Genomic DNA, 18661 nt, shown 5'->3' on the forward strand with positions numbered 1-18661 from the left:
TGGCGATCAAGCTAGCATTAGAAGGCGCCACTGGCTGGAGGGAGCCAATCACAGATTTGAAGTCATTAAGGCTCACTGGAACCTGAAATACCTTTGAGAAGCCAAGAGACTCAATCCTCGTCAGGCACTTTTCTTCACTCGTTTTGACTTTTTAGTCACCTACCGACCTGGAAGTAAGAACTGCGAAGCTGATGCCTTATCACGTCTCTATCACACTGATTTCGAAACTCAACCTCTGGTGACCATCCTCCCTCCAGCCATGGTGCTAAGTCCCATTCAGTGGGCCCTTGACGAACGGATTAACCACGCCACGCTCACCTTACCTGCTCCGCCGGGAGGTCTAGAAAAAAGGGTGTATGTACCTACCAGCTGTAGATCATTCCTTCTGGACTCAGCACATTCCTCTCCGGGCTCTGGACACCCAGGTAGCCAACGAACCCTCTCGCTCATCCGTAAACGCTACTGGTGGCCGTCCATGACCCAGGATGTCTTCCGACTGCCTTACCATAAGCTGAGTCCCTGCTACATAGGTCCATGTACCATCCAGAGGCAGATCAATGAAGTCACCAACTGGTTAAACCTACCCCCAAATCTTCGCATTTCTCTATCATTCCATGTGTCCCTTCTTAAGCCTTTCAATGACCCTGTGTTACCTTCCTCCACAGACTCGGGTGAAGAAGTGGTGCCTCCTCCTCCCGAGCTCGTCGAAGAAGAACCCATCTATCGGCTACGGGCCATCCTCGACTCTCGACAACGGGGAACCCGCCTGGAGTACCTCATTGACTGGAAGGGGTACGGTCCAGAAGAGCGTTCCTGGATCCCTCGGGACGATGTACTCGACCCCACTCTCCTCACCTCATACCACCTCTAACATCCCGACCGTCCCGCTTCAACCAGCACCGTCCACCATCATGACCAGCCCAGATCCCTTCCACCATCACCAGCACGGTTGAGTCCCTTTCACGCAAACTGATTGAACTGCTTTACCATTTCTACATTTCGCTCTTGTATCTATTACATCCTGCAAATAAACTGTGTTGATTGTTTATAATCCTTGTCTGCTTCTATCTGTGAGTGTGACAAAATGAAGGTATTTTAGGTGTCAGTGTGCTTTAAATGAAACCATGGATAATGGGTTGAATTGATACAGAATGAAACGGAAAGCAAAACTTTGTAGAAGCTGTGACCAAAAATGTATAATACATAAAACTATAATAGTTGTTACCATCTGTTCTAAGCCCCTAGTCTGTAATATTCCCTAAGATTTGGTAGCAAATCCAATGTTTTTAATACTCTCTCCCTTTTCTTTCTGCATGAGCAGTAAGAGAAAGGAATCAGTTACAGTACATGGAGTAAGTATGAAAGTTTAATAAAAGCTTGGAAATGATTCCTTCATCATTTGAGCAATGACAACAGTCTAAAAGTTTTTGGATGTTTATTTGCAATAATATGATCATATTATATTTTCACCTGTCCCAGAATAGTAGGTTAGGGTGAAGGTCAAACTTTGGCTATCTAAGCACCTGTTTGTGGTATTTCTGAAGGAAATTTTGGGATGTTGAAACACCATAATTTATATCTGTCATAATTGTTATGTGTGCTAGGATATTCATTCGTATTCATAGTTTGTTTTTTGTTTTTTCACTTTTGGCTGACCCTTATTCAATACCCCTGTTTAATGCTTAAAAAAGGGAGGGGAAATAATCTTAATATAACAAAACCCATCGCTACTAGAAAATCACTGATTATATCCTATCAAGACCTTAACTCATAATTATAGCCTTGCAGCTCAATCCACATTTAATAACAGTGTTTATCCCTGTTGATAACTCAAATTCTTGTGCAAAATAAGTCCACAGAGGCTGTTGTCAGAACCAAAAAAATCCCAAAACAATTCTGCAACATGCATAAATGCATCCCTCGGGACATCTGTGAGAATGCAGTGTTGAATGCAACACACATTTATTTTAAGATGTGTCATTTGTGCTATTATCTGGCAAATGACATTGGGTAAAGCAGAATTTCAACCAGCATGCATCTGCCTGTAATAGCAATAAATTAAGGCTACATGTCTATGATAAGTCTATGATAAATCTCTGAAAATATCTTATGGAGAGAAACCAAATTGGAATGGGTCAGTGGCATTATCCAATACTTGAGCTGATGGGATTACTTAAGGTGCCTGTACAAGGGTTAGTCGAACAAGATTATTCGTCAATAAATAAAAAATTGCATCATTGGCATATTAAATAATCAGCTGAACTGCAGTTAGCATATAATCAATATTTGCTTAGAAAAACTGTACTGTGTTAAACTAAAACAATTCAAAGACATTACATTGTTTTGTTGCAGACAAAAACAATCATTGATCAACAATATTCATTACAAAAAGTGGCTTTAGAAGTCAATGTTTGTTTGTTTTTTGAACATAAGCCTAGTCAGTTGCTATCAAAGTCCACAGCAACAATTTTTCGCAAATGAGTTCAGTATGCCCTACTTTTTGTCTATTTACACCGCCTTGTTGGCAGAGGATATATACACTAACTCTACCATTGTTTTTTTAAGCCAGACAAAATTACAAACGAAACACAGAAGTTACAAAAGGCGGGTGGCATCAACTGTTGATGAGTTCGAATCCACCTTTTTCCAAACTTATTCTTCTCCCTTTTCCCATTGTATATCAGCTCGGACAGGCATTTTTTTTTTTTTATAAACATTAAAATAGTGGAAAAATTTAGTTTCCACTAATATAGTGGAAATAAAGCAGCTAACGGGTATTTAATAGAAGGAATAAAGTGTTTATCGGGTAGGGTTAGCAGTACAAGTATAAGTTGGCATCCATTTATGATTTTAATAAATATAATCGTATAATCATAAATAATGTACTATAATACACTGAGGTGCAAGTAGTATCTGCCACTATTTGCACTTAGTATGAAGAACTAATTACGCTATAGTGCAAAGAAAACACTGCTATTTTCAATTGGTGTTTAGAAATAGAATTGAACACAATTTGTACTTAATGTTAATAGCCTCTGCCAAGTTGAATGTATTGCCACGTTTAATTGATAGCCTACACACACACACGTCAGATGCAAATCCTTGCTATTTTTATCTTGCACCATAAGACTTGGTGTGAAGTAAAATACAGCTTAACTCTGAAAAACACAGCTTCAATTAAGAATTATACTTAGTAAAACAGTTAGGCGAGATGGTTGAGGCTCAAACTTCGTTTCAAACAGGGGAAGACATCTTGTTTTGTTGATTCAGCCAGGTCAATTTATTTCAAGGACCGAGACGCTGAAAGGGACAGAGTTATTTGGCATTTCTGTGAGAGGAAAGGAAAATCTGGAGCATGTGCGTTTCATTACTTGAAAAGCAGCCCAAGTGCTGACCTGAAAAGAGGTGAAGAACACTAGAAAAGAAAGTGAAATTTGGAGAAAGACAAAAAAGAGACAGAACGAGCTCTCTCTTTCACACATAGCATCTGGATGACCTTACCAGGATGGTGGTGATGACCAGCGAGCGGTTGGAAAGCGAGTCTGTGATGTTCATGCCATTCTGTCGTGGGACCTCTGTGATGTTGAGTCCTCCAGATGCACTCCACTTCCCCACCTAGAAAAGAGGAGATTTATGCAGTCAGAGCGTGTTTCTCGTACCTGTGTGACCCATCCACATCGCAATAGCCCATCTGACTGCATTAGCAGCATGTGCTGAGCTCTTCCTGAAGCATTAGCTGATTGGCTCTTCTGTTTTTATGCCAATAGGGCAGTACATGAGTAGCTAGGCCCTTGCATACACTCTGAATACATTAACATAGAGGAAGGGCAATTCCACCAAAGGGGATTGCTTCTCAATTCAATTTTGCAACAGAAAATGTTTAACAAAAGAAAAAACGGGACTTACGGCATGAATTAGTATCTGATAACACTGTGGCGTTATTAAAGGTGTTATACTTTTCCGGTGTTCAAATACTCATATCGCATCTTAATATGCAGGATCAACTATAAACGAGCCATTGATTCGTTAATTTCTCAGCTGAAAAACTGGAAAGTCTGAGGAATATTTCTCAGAAAAGAAAATATATATATATATACTATATATATATATATATATATGTCTTGTTTTACAGTAAAAATGACTAAACATCCTTAAATTTACTTGACAACCAAACTTCCATAGGATAATTACCAGTGAATTTCAGTGAATAAGTCAGCGCACATCCTTGTGTTCAGTTATGAATCGCATGCAACACAACAACATGTGATGTCAATCTGGCTAGAAGATAATAACCCAATGCAAGTACGCCCACACACAAGTGCTCATGGCAATGTTTGCATACTTGTGAAAAGTATACATCTGGACGTTAACAATTAATCATATTCATCATTATATGTATTTTCTCAGAAATCATCTAAACCAGTATGGGAAGACACAAAAAGTGTCTAAGTGGGTTACAATGCAGTGTTGTTGTGTTTTAAACCAAAGAACTAGATATAAAATTATATATCAAGAGATATGACTCAATATTAGTTTGCAGGCTGTTTGTTTAACTCTGCATTGGGACCAATCCAGCTGATTATCAATCAATTAATCTATTTCAGCCGGAGTGCTCTATATGCCTCCAGGGATATTAGAGACATTAAAATGCTTGCCGTTAATTAAGGTACAAACACACACACACACACACACACACACACACACACACACACACACACACACACACACACACACACACAAACACACAAACACACACGTTTACTTAGCTATCTAAATGGGAATATTCCATATATGTAATGGTATATTCTCTCCTCTCACACTAACCCAACCTCTAAACCTACCCATCATACACACACTAGCACACACACACACACACACACACACACACACACACACACACACACACACACACACACACAAACCTGACCCGTAAACCTACCCATCATATACACACACTAACCCGACCCCTAAACCTGCCAATCACACAAAACTTTCTGCATTTTTACATTTTCACAAATGAGGATGTCCCTAATGGGAGGTTTTGGGAGATTTTGTCAGGTTTTGGTCACTTCTGGGTACAAATTTGTCCCCAAAATATAGTTAAGTACACACACACACACACGCACGCAGTAAGAGGCAGTCAGTAGAGGGAGTTGAAATAGTTGTACTGTGAATAATCCCTCTAATATCAGCACATAGCGAATCTGAGCAAATTTAGCGAGTTTTGCACAAACAATCCCCTGCAGTGAGAAAAAGCAAGTCTGGCATACGGACAGTTATGAGGAGGTTTACAGTAATAATCTGAACACTTCTCTCTATCTCTGTCCTGCTCCAACACAACTGCTCTCATATTCATAAAGCCCAAAAGCGGCAGATCTCAGAGATACGCAGGTGTAATAAACCCCCGATAACACGCTCACCTGCGCAAAACCCAGCGTACGCATACGACTGATTCAGGGAGATGCACATTTCACATGATATGCTACGCCACGTTATAGGGTGATGTTTCATTTCATCAATTCATCTAACGTGATTATCAGAGGAAGGAGAAATATTAACGTTGCCGAGAGGAGGCTTTCTTGCCCTCCTCAAAATGAATACAGAATTTTTTTATTTTTTTTTTACCAGCTTATTCCAATCTAAATTGCTAAATATTAAAAAAGTTAATATACATCTTTTTCTTTTTTCTGAACGTCTACTGCTAGAACAGCTCTAAGAGTTAAATGTGTGGCTGTTACTGGGAATTGCACTGTTTCCCCACAGAATTATGGGTTTTACTCTTCTGTGTGCATGTGCTGCTGAATAAGAGCGGGAATTTTTATATAATGATACAGATTTTGTGGAGGTGTTTGGTGCTGTTTGTTTACTTCATTTTTTGGCTTCTCTGACAGTGTGTGCACAAACACACATTGCCACAGTGTGATAGTCAAACTTATAAATGAAAATTCAATGACTAATATAAAAAAATATATATAAAAAAATAGTGTTTGTCTTGCATTACTTGCACTTCTTTTCACAAAAGCTACTATATTTATGTAGCTCATTACTGCACAAGAGCATGTGTAACTTCAGCTGGTCATTAACAGGGGCTTGTAATTAACAGTACTTTGTACACTAATCCAATTTGCTTTATGATCCACTAACTTATGCATTTGTTTAAACACCTCATTTGCTTCCTTGTTAGGAGGTAAATTAAACGTAAGACACAAATTGCTCTTTATTTGCACAGGAATGGTGACCATATGAGATGAGGTACAGGAGGATTCAGTGCGCTAGACTGAGAGACCAGAAGGTTATTTGAAGGGAGTAACAATCCTTTTTCAATGACACATTTTTGTTCTATGGCAGCATGAAAGATTCTGGTATAATCGACTATGCAAATGAAAAGTGACTTATTACACACTGTTTAACAGCCGAGCATTAGCAGAAGAAAACCGCTTTTAATCATTTATCCCTCCTACTGTGTAAAAAAAAGCATAAAGACATAGCAAGCACGTTGTTATTATATGGGATGTGCTTTGTTTGTTGAGCTATGTTGTGTGTGATTTGAGACAGTTGCTGTGTGTGTGTTTGTGTGGTGGTTTACCTTTTGAAGGCCGTCCTCTTTAAGACTCACGATGTCCAGATCAAAGTCGGTGCGCAGACCTGTAGTTCTGTTGAAGCACAGCCGTCCCGTCAGGCCATCCCAGTGAGACTTCAAAACACACACACATTTCAACAATTAAAACACATTCAGATTTAAATGCCATTTCAATCCCATTTTGAATTAAATTGAAATCAACAAAAGGATGCAGATTTGCAGTAACAATTACAAAAAAAAAAAAAAAAAAGTATAATTTAATGCAGAGTCCTGCACGGGTCAATTTTTGGAGACCCGCCCCCGCCCGTACCCGCAAAGTTCAGCACCAGATCCGACCCGTCACCCGTGATAATATCAAAATTAAATCCGCACCCGCCCAGACCCGTTAATATTTGCCCCGTTACCCGACCCGTGCCCGTGATAAACCACACAGGTGACGCGTTCATGTAACATAAGGGTGCGCTGCCAATAACGCACCTAAAAGCTGTCACAAAGAACTGGGAAAAGTAATGATTATTAATAGGCCTGTCAAATATATCAATGAGACATTTCAATTGTTTATTAATAAGCAAGTGTTTTGTGTCAAAGATGACGATGCTGACTCGCGATCTTCACAGTAGTGAACGCGCCAGAGAGAAATGCACATTTCATACGGATTATAAGCAGAGAACAGTCTTTTTTCTTTCGTTTTGAATTGTTTTGTTTAAAAGTACACATTTCATGCTTTCTATATCTCAGGTCTGTGAGGCAAGTAGCCTAGCTTATTCGATGAGTTTCGGTTCATTTAAGAGACGATCAGTTCACGCGCGGGCGCCTCCGGGCGTGTCCTGATATTGCCTGCCTGCTATATTTACTTATTTATTAAATCCATGAATTTGGTAGATGAAACATTGATTAAAATTAAGATACAATTAATACAAAACGAAATTCACTTTAAAGAAAGGCTTAACAAACTTAATGAAGTGGTCAAAATCATGTCTGCCCACTCCATTTGTCTCACGGTATTCGGGATCATCTTATCTTATTCATGCTTTTCACTTTTCATATAATCAACATGAAATAAAAATAAAAAGTATATTATTTTATTTAAACATGAATATGAAACTAAATCGTTTTTTAATGACTGGGCTACAACACATAGGCCTATTAGCCTACAGTACAGAGAAATTTAATGTCGCAACTTGGTCGGACTAAAAGGGGAGAAAAAAATCAAATTGGGTCGGTCCTAAATTGACAGGGTCGGTCGGGTTACGGCAAACAATAATATTTTTAAGGATGGCCTGACTAAAACACATATTTGCGTATGTGTAATGCATTTAGACATACAAAATATTGCACATATTTTTCATCCGCTACCCGCCCGCAAGGAGTTCATTATCCGCCCGCGTCCCCGCCCGTGAATTTTAGGAATGTCACAATCCACCCGTTTTAGCCACTTTTATGCGGATACCCGCGGATACCCGCGGGTACCCGACCCGTTGCAGGACTCTGATTTAATGGAATTTCAGTTTCTCAATATGCATGAACATGTAATGTTAGAGTTTATGGGACATTTCAAGAAATATACGAAGATAGTAAAAATCAACAATGAAATGCTACCTACAATTTCCATCAACTAAAACACTGATGTGCACCATTCAGAAACATTTAACTGAAAATGCAATTTCAATCCCAATTCAATTCCCCAGTTTTATTTTTGATGTCATGTCATGTCATGTCATGTCATGTCATGTTATTTTATGTTATGTTATGTCATGGAGTTTATGTGAAAAAAGAAGAAGAATTATTTTTGGATTAATATTAACTACACATTAAAATGTTATGGGACATTTCCACAAAGATTATTACAAGATATTTAATATAAGAAAGTCAATACTTATTGCTATTTTTTTAAGTGAGCTAACACTTAAAGCCTTTGCATTATGAAAGAATAAGGTCACTCTTTAGTTTGGGGTCCAGTTCTCACTATTAACTAACTATTAAATACAACTTTTGCCTCAATAAACTCCTAATTACGGCTTATTAATAGTCAGTAAGGTAGTTGTTAAGTTTAGGTATTGTAGGATTAAGGGATGTAGAATATGTTCATGCAGAATAAGGCATTAATATGTGCGTTATAAGTACTAATAAACAGCCAATATCCTAGTAATACGCATGATAATAAGATACTAGAGAATAGTGTGAATTGGACCTTAATCTAAAGAACTGTAATGCATTAATATTGCATCTTATAATGTACTGTATAATGTCATGAATAATTGTAACCAGTAATAAAACATTATAAATACTTATATATTTATTAAACATACCTTTAGAATAATGCATTAACACACATGATAAACAACTAATTTTCAGCTGTAACAAGGAATCTGCAAATACTACAATGCATTTTAACTGTGGTTACAATTTCATGAAAAGATTTCATGCATTATAACATACATTATGAACGACTTTGTGATGTCCGGTGTGTGTCCAAATCCATTCAAATTCTCACTCATGAATTGAAAAGAAGCCATTTTTTTTCCAAGTATTGTACACATACTTGTGAGTGCAAACACACACCGAATACACACACACACACACACACACACACACACACACACACACACACACACACACACACACACACACACACACACACACACATCCAGCTTCTATTTCCTTTTTAATTACATTTTACATCCCAGCGCCTCAGACATATCTTCCCCTAAGACCTCGTCCTAATTAACGACCATCTCACTTTCAACAATCTCTAGAGACGCAGAAAAAATTACATCGCAACTCCTCCTCTCCATTCCTCCCTCGTTCCTAAAGCTTAGAGCTCCGCCCCCAAACAACACACACACACACACGATCTACAGCCCTCTCCATAACCTCTTCCAAATGAAACACCTCCGCTCTCGTTCATGAGCGAGGACATTTCACTGCGAGCGTGTGTTCTTCTCCACATCCCTCGCTTCTCTCTCCTCTCGTCCACAGAGCTGTGTTCAACAACTCTAATCTGCCTATTACGAGTCCCAATCAAAGTCTCTCTTGTGAGCTGAAATAAGAGCTGATTATGACGAGCACATTTGCGTGCGAAGCACACGGTGATGAGAAAGTGGGACACTGTGAGTTTAGTAGAACAGAACCAACTCAAACTCGCTGCAATCAACGTCTCACTGCACTTAAATGAGGCAATTAAAATGTACGGTGAATGGGTATTGTTTATCAGGTGAGATCCACTGGTAAAGCCTCTGAATAATGATGCAGTGTTTATCAGTAGTACAGAGATAATTAGTGAAGGTGTTTGGACACAATTCATGTATAGGTATGTCTCTGGTAAATATACATCAGAAAGAGCATCAGTTTTTATTTATTTTGCAGAAAGATGGCACAGGTGCACTTTTCAAAACACTTTACCATAATTATACAGTTAGAAAGTACTTAGAAAGCATTTGCAAACTATTAGTTTATAGTTAATTCATAGTTTATATATTAGTTCATATCATATATTATATAGTGTTATTATATAGTGTATACATAGCGTATATATAATATATATATATATATATATATATATAGGCTATGTGCAAATAGTGAGTTCTTCATTCATTGTCACTGTAATTATCAAAATTATTATTGTTTATTTAGCTCATATACCGTATAAAGAGCTAGATAATGCTTTAATTGTTAACAACTTATTAAACATATCAATTATGTACACTATTTTAAACCATTAGTAAAGGTAATAATTCAACAATAAATAATATTGATTAATAATTCAATAATAAAAGTAAAAAATTCAACATTAATGATACATTAAACACACACACAATCCCTTATCCCCAAAGCTAAACATAACCACCCAAGTATGTGTGTTTGTGTCTATTCAAATGTAAGTAATTGTATGTGTTGTAGAAAAAGAAACATGCAAAAATACTCATGAGACTACGTTAAAATGCATCGTTTAGAGTTAGGATTAGGAAACAAAGTTTGAAAAACCATTACATTAACTCTTTACATATGATCTAATTAAACAAAAACATTTTCTAAATTAGTGACAATGAAAGAAGAACTCACTATTTGTACATAGGCTATTAATATACTTACAATGTAAAGACTACAATATATTAACTATAAAAACGAATAGTTTGCTAATTATTTGGGAGTACTTTATTACTGTAAAGTCGAGGCAGAGATGAAGCGGAGAGAGAATCCACATGCAAGCACTAATTTATGAGAAATACAAACACAGATGGTCCAATCCGAGCACAAGAGTATAATCCACACGGATGAGTCAGGAAAATAATCCACAAACGAACACAGCGAAACACACGACTGAGTCCAAATCACAGGCAAACAGGGAAATCCAGCAAACCAGGCAGATGATCGAAACCACAACACGGGAAACCAAAGAGAGAGTGCTCAGAATTACAGTGTGACACAAACAAGACTTCGCAAAGAATGACTGAAAACACAGGGCTTATAAAGGCAGAGTTAACAAGGCAATGAGACACAGTTGAAAGTAATGACATATAATGAGTCCAGGCAATGGATTATGGGAAATGCAGTTTGTGATGAAATAGCAGTGGACTAGGTTGGAGTAACAGAGATCATGTAGATCGTCTACATCAAAGCCTCACAGTCATTTCCTCTTCATGAGCCGACAGTTCATTCGGTAACGTTAGGCAGTTTTGATTTATATGCTGTTGAATGTTGATGATCTTGTTAGCTTACATGTGCAATGCATTTTATGAAACCTAACCAGGAATATGTAGTAAATGTTTTATAAGCCCAGTTAAACTGTCCTTTGGAGTGTTTTTGGCCAAACAACAGCCCTTCTAACATCACAGTAAACCATGGCTTCACTGCACTTATTGCTTTAATCATTGCTTGTATATGGTGGCCATCATATACAATGGATGCATTTAAAATAAAAATAAAATAAAAAATGATAACCACTTAAAATGAGCTTAAACAGGCTTCAGTGACATGCAGAGAAACTAATACCATGTTATTTAAACAATATCTTCTATATCTTGTCTTGTCTCTGGAGAGCAGAAGTGTTTGTGACAGCAGTGCCATGAGCGATTGTCATTACCTCTTTAATGAAACTCATGAAGCGTCCTCCGAACCTCCAGGGTTTGTGCCGATGACACTGCAGTGAGTTGACAGTCATCTGTGGCGCGTGCTGGTAGGAGACCGACACGATGTGGACCGCGTCGTACGTCAGAGCAGCATCTGTCTGGAATAAATAGGGGGGCGATATGTCAGCTGAAAGGATCTGACAAGCAAGAGGAGTGCAAGACCTGACCAGTTGACAACCTTGTCAAACAGCAAACTGGGCCACTGCTCAGACCATTAGCACACTTGAATCCAAATGTAAGAAGACCTTTGATTCATGTCTGATGCTAGGAGACGCTGTGAATGAGTAAAATGTTGTTGGTTTTGCACGTGGTTCAAGAAATAGGCAACATTTTTATGTTGTTGTGTGCCCAAATTTCCATGGTTTATACTTTTTGTTTTGATAGCGCATTAAGGTGTGTATGGAAGTTTGTTTCCACCACAGAATAAAAAAACAAAAAAGGCAATTGCGTGTTACAAAGTCAGAATTGTGTAATATAAAGTCGCAATTGCGTGTTACAAAGTCAGAATTGTGTGATATAAAGTTGCAATTGCGAGTTATAAAGTCAGAATTGTGTGATATAAAGTTGCAATTGTGTGTTATAAAGTCAGAATTGTGTGATATAAAGTTGCAATTGAGAGTTATAAAGTCAGAATTGTGTGATATAAAGTTGCAATTGAGAGTTATAAAGTCAGAATTGTGTGATATAAAGTTGCAATTGTGTGTTATAAAGTCAGAATTGTGTGATATAAAGTTGCAATTGTGTGTTATAAAGTCAGAATTGCGTGCTATAAAGTCGCAATTGCAAGAAAAAGTCAGAATTGCGAATTCTGTCAATATAACAATAAAACATTTTAAAAGATAATAACAACTTTTAATCTCACAATTGCGAGGTTTCATCTCGCAATTCTGACTTTATTTCTCATGTTTTATGTTTTATGTAAAATGTTTTATTCTGTGGCGGAAACAAGGTGTGCAAACATGGCAACAAGCAAGTTATGATCACTTAATTTACAAATTAGAAACCAATTTAATTAATTAATACAAATTAGATGTTTGCACAGTCAGTGCAAACAAGACATTTTAGTAAGTGCATCATTGTGCATGCATTTATTGTTCTTTAACTGATAGATAGTACTGAAGTACAAACATCTAATATTTTAAGAAGAACAATAAGTGTCTGACAACTCATTGTTTCTAACTCTTTGCTGTGAAATATCATATATTTTTGATTGCTTATATTGTATAAATAAAATCTGACCCGCCACTTGTTTTGCTGTGTTTGATTGCACATGGGTGAGACAATAGTGTCAAGGTTCTAAATGGTCACATTTTGTGACCATTCTTCATGGCAGTGTGACTAAGTTTTGTTAACTAAAAAGTAGCCCATCTCTCTTTTATCATGCACTGCTATTTCTGTTGAATATAAGAAACATCAAACTGCAAACACTCCAAAAGTGGAGCTACTCGGTTTTGTTATGAAGCTGTGGCTGTTTTTTTTTTGTTTTTTTGTACTATATTTATATGTATACTAATTATGTGGTTAGGCTAATGTTGTTCATAACTAATACTATAGTTTACTAGAAAACATTTATTTATTTATTTTACTTTGATTGTGAAGAGTCGTGCATAGTTTTACTTGCTATTACCATGATCTTCACATGTATGAAACTATGGAAGAACAGTTGTGAATTTTAATGAGCAAATACAAAGTAGAATGAAGAGCTGCAGAGTCTCAATTCAGTCGCACAATAAGAATCTTTCTTTCTTTTCTTTTTTTCTTTTTTTTTACCCAAATTTAAATGTTTACACTTCACACAGATGCTACAGTTGTTAATAAGTAAATTTAAATCTGCACTGCAACTCAAACTCAGCTTTCCTATACAATAACCACTTTCATTATACAAATAATGTAATACAATATTAATAACTACACTTATTTGTGAAATACAGCAATCTAGAGGTCATTATTAGTTTCTGTATAATATGGTGGAGTTATTCTGGAGCCCTGACTTTGATGGACGAAGAAAAGGGACTCTATCGGCCGAGTCCATCAAGGAAGAACAGCACAAGACAACAACAGGAGCATCTTAGCTTCGGTAACCACTTTGACTGGAGTTAATCTCTTTCCATAACCTCTGCATGACTAAGTCATACTTCTGAACCATCCCACAACAGGTTCTCATTGAGATGCACGCAATCTACGGCAAACAGGCTACAGCTAAACATGAGGTTTGTCAAACACAGCTTCCTTAAGTCTGTTCTCCTTCTCTTTTCATTACACTGTTTTCTAGTCTGCTGTAAGCTCAATACACTGTCAAAGCATTTCTCAAAACCTCTCTAAACTGAATGAAAAGGCTAAATACACTCTACCTTGATTCCCAACAGAGGTGGGCAGAAATGAGAAATGAGAAATGGAGAAATGAGAAGACCTTTACTCAGAACCATACTTTAGGACATGGATGGGCAATGCCAGTATTTTAGGGCTACTGTCCTCCATAATAAAAATAGTAAAAAATAAACATTGAAAAATCAAACCAAAGTCTTCAGGATTACTTGAATATTACAGCCAGGTGTGTTTGATTAGAGATGGAGATAAATTAAGCAGGACATATGTTTAAGTTGGCAAACTATCTGCAAAGAGCATCTTCCAAAAAAGTTCACAGTGTATTCCCCTACATGGCTGTTTTAACTTTGAAAGATGGATAATATTTATCTTCACCAACTCCAGGAGTAATGCTGGGTGCAGAATAAAACTTTGTAACTCACCAATCTGACCAAGGTTTTTGATCCCCCAAGCTCAGCTCATCAAAAAACCTTAACATCTACTGTGCCTTGAGGCAAAAATATATCTGCTCTCCAACCCTCTTCAAGCTGTTTCTGTTCATGCTCTTTAACATTCCCTCTACATTAGGGATGAGCAACTTTGGTCCTAGAGGGCTACTGTCCTGCAGAGTTTCACTCCAAACCTTATCTAGCACACCTGAACAAGCTAGTCAAGAACTTCAGAATTACAATAAAGCTACAGACAGGTGAGTTTGTCTCAGGGTTGGAGCTAAACTCCACAGGACAGTGACTGAAGTTGCCCATCCCTGCTCTACATGGACCACGGGTGTCCAATTCTGCTCTTGGAAGGTTATTGTCCTGCAGTGTTTATCTCCAACCCCAATTAAAACACGCCTGAGGCCTTAAGGCCAGTTCACACCAAGGACGATGACAATGACAATGATAATAAAGATAAAGATATAATGATAAAAATCTTTTTCAATATTAAAGAATAGCAGAGTTCAAACCACAGCTATAACGATAACAATATAGAAAAAAGATCGTAAAATCAATATCGTTGGGATCATTTTCGGAACGATTTTTTTTCTCAGCTTTTGAACAATTAAACACTGACAGCCAATCAGAATCCATTCTAATTTAAAATGGTAGACGACATTGCGGAGAACCTAATCATGGAGGTCCAGAAAAAAAACAATCACTGTTTGACAAGTCAAGCCTCCTTTTCAAGAAAATGGATATGGAAAACAATCGTTCATACCCTCTGAATGAACGATAAGAAGTATTACCTCAGGTATGCGGCGCTCGTTTCGACAACATTGTCTTGCTTCCTTTCAAGTTGTGGTGAAAAAGACTAACGTTAGGTGTTGTTTTTATTCCACTATGTTGACTACCTCAGCTAAATTCACTGTTAGATTATTAGCTCGATTACCCTAGCTTCACTCAAAACACAGCATGCTGAGGACATCTGCTGGTTAAAGCCATATAAATGCAACAAGGACAGAAAAACATGTTCAGTGACGTTGTACACACTTTGAAACCGCAGCGCGCGGGCTTAGAATAAACAGACCATTATCGTTTGTTGGTGTGGACGCAAATATAGTGATAGTTATCTTTATAGTGATTGTTCCTGTTGTAAATGGCTCTTTGAAGGAGAACTCCGGTCAATTTTAACATTGAGCTCATTTTTTTGTAAATTTACCTGTATTTACATACCTGTATTTACATCCTGTTTTCGGTCGAAGTCCACAGTAGTCGATTGTCGAGTTTACGCGCGTGATCATAGGTAACTAAACGTTCGCGTGAACTCGACAGTCGACTACTGTGGACTTCGACCGAAAACAGGATGTAAATACAGGTATGTGCGCTGGCTGACTTAACATCACTTTTATTCATATCTTTCACATCTACTGCAGTCAGATTCACCGTGTTCTCTCTGAAGGAATCATCTAACATGGCTGGGCACTTGTAATGACACATCAAGGATGTTAAGAGGCTAAAAGCAGGCTTAAAATTTGCCCCATTTAAGTCAACAGGGTGCAAATTTTAAAAAGAGGATAACACGGTGTAGGCAACACCGATTTTTGTCGTTGTTCTCTGTACTGACAGCACTCCAAATTTACAAAAAAAATTTGCTCAATGTTAAAATTGACCGGAGTTCTCCTTTAAGGATTGCTAGAAACTTCCAGGCAGGTGTGTTGGGGCAAGCTGGAGGCAAACTCTGCAGGACGTTTTCCCTTCAGGAGCAGGACTGGACACCCCTAACATTTACCTTCTGGAAATCGATATGCACAAGAATAACACAATAATGTTTGTCTACTGCCTCTGATGACCCATGAAAGAACCAAAACACTAAATTTATTCAACAATATTATATGTCCAACTTTGCTACTGTCACCAGCAATAAAGCAACTCATTTTTCCAGCAAAGACTTCAGACAATGAATGACAAGCAAGTAAATAAATGGTATACCATCCACTTGCTCAGTCTCTAACACATCCTATTGTAACAATCTCCTGGAGGGATGAGGGCTTGAAGTGTGTCCATTGTTCAGGCAATGTGAGCTGCTCTAGATCGAGCATGTCTGCAGGAAAGGTGGGCATTCATTCAGATGTCCTTTATATCGACCTCGCCATTGGCTTTGTGTAACTAGGCAAAAAGTTGTTGTGATATGACAGCTGTGGGTATTAAGAGAGTGTTGGGAATATGAGACCAGATGGAGAAGTATTTTCAGTCGATAGCTGGACTGGCTAAACCGTGGACAAATTTAGTGGTTTCAATGGACTGTATTTAAACATTCAACAAACAGATGGATGTGGGCAGGATATATATGCCTCACATCAGTCTTTTCAGCTGTTCCAGATGCAATAACACCACCTAAGGTGCATATTCCAGGGTTTTCAACCTTGCACAAAAGAAATAAAGCAGTCTGCCTTAGTAGACAGTGTTTTCATACATTGATTTATCCGTGGTGGCCCGCCACAATATCAGCATTGACCACCACAAATAGATTTCAGTGCTTCCTATTCATTAACTAGACGGTGAAAATAGAATATCAACTTCTGATAATAACATAAAAGCTCTTTAATGTTGTTTTTTGCACCATTGCTGTCAAATAAACTAAAATCGAAAGCTTGAAAAGGCTTTGTGTCTTTATTAAATCGCAAAAGACAGTCTGTTTGATCAGCCGGTGATCAGCTCTGCGTCTCAGTTCACAGTGAATGAATGCAGTGAACTCCATCTGAGCATGTGCCGAGTTTAGCGTGCATTATTTTCACATTTGCATAGTTGGCGATTACAGCATTTCACTAGATTTATAATGAGACATGTTTGTAAACTTGTTTTCCACCAAAATAAAAGCTTGACTGCAGTTTCTGTCAAAATAAAAGCTCACGGGTTTATCTCTTGCATGTACAGAAATGAGGACAAAACTAATTATGAAAGTTCCATTTTTTTCAGTGCATTTGTTTTACAATATATGGCTATTACTGTCATAGGAATAATTTATTATTACTATTATTATTAGTTGTAGTATCTAGTGTAATGTAGACTGAGACACTATATCACAACTAAAAAGAGGTCTGAGTCCCCTTTAAAGTTCAGATACAAGTCAATGCACTGACTTTTTCTTTGTTCAATTTGCACACTGAATATGGGTTGGAGCTCTTCATTTTGAACTCTCAAAAGTGCACCAGATTTATAAATTACCGAGGTCCACCCACCAGTTTCACAAAATCCTGTAGGAAACACTGATGTATGAACTGTATATACTGTATGAAACACAAATCCATTTTGTGGAAGCAATGAAATGGTGGCACTGAAAACATTTTTTTCCTATAATAACAGTACTCCTCTACATCAAAATAATCAGAAATTCTACAGCATGGTGTGGGAGTATTTGAACTACTGTGAAATAGATTAATAGATAATCACAGAAGCCATACGGTTGAAACTAGTCTTTATGATATTATGGTATTCAACAATGGCAGCGTATGGGATGATTAAATCAGAACTGCTGCAATCTAGAGGATTATATTACCTAGCCAAAAAGTAGATACTGTATTCGAGTATCAGCATATTGCTTTCGACCATGGTACTTTTTTTGATTACAGACACCTAATCCATCTGAAACAGTTCAGTCTTGGAATACATTAAGGAAGAAATAGCTCCTTTAAAGGTTATTTTTAAGACTATGGATTAACTGAATAACTGTGGCTATGGATTCGATTGGATACAGTGAAACTGGAACCTATTCCAAGCTTTTGTGTCATTGTTTAATTTGGCATTTAATTTGTGGTTAGCTGGCAGTGACATTCAGGGAGAAAATGGAAGCATACCGTCATGATCCCTTCCAGGAGACCGGAGTCTGGTTTAGGGGGAATCTGCTTCTCAAGGGACCACTTCTCCACAATAGTGGCAACCTGAGGATTTTCCACGTTTAGGATGCGGAAGCCGGTCATATTGACGCCACAGAAGCGGTACGGCTCCAGGTTTACGGCCATGAGATCCTAGAGGAAGAGCGAGAGAGAGAAAAGACATCATTTAACCGTCCTGAATCGAGCTTCATTGTTGCTGGGCGAGAGGCTTCTTGTCTCTTTGTCCCTTAATAAAAGCAGGAGATAGAGAGGGGGGGGGGGGGGGGGGGGGTGAAAAGAAGATAGACAGAGCAAAAATAAAAGAGATTAAGGATA

The 18661-nt window shown here is 37.8% G+C and overlaps 1 protein-coding gene across 1 annotated transcript in view; it reads right to left on the minus strand.

Moving 5' to 3' along the window:
• Nucleotides 1–18661, minus strand: part of grik3 (glutamate ionotropic receptor kainate type subunit 3) — a 157119-nt gene that overhangs the window by 51857 nt on the left and 86601 nt on the right. The window contains exons 6-9 of the mRNA XM_082150269.1: nt 18308–18478; nt 11664–11807; nt 6587–6694; nt 3502–3615 (exon numbers count right to left, since the gene is read on the minus strand). Coding sequence (XP_082006395.1) covers nt 3502–3615; nt 6587–6694; nt 11664–11807; nt 18308–18478 — 537 coding nt within the window. The remainder of the gene's footprint in view (nt 1–3501; nt 3616–6586; nt 6695–11663; nt 11808–18307; nt 18479–18661) is intronic.

Source organism: Leuciscus leuciscus (assembly GCF_965113295.1).
Source record: "Leuciscus leuciscus genome assembly, chromosome: 20".
Lineage (NCBI taxonomy): Eukaryota > Metazoa > Chordata > Actinopteri > Cypriniformes > Leuciscidae > Leuciscus > Leuciscus leuciscus.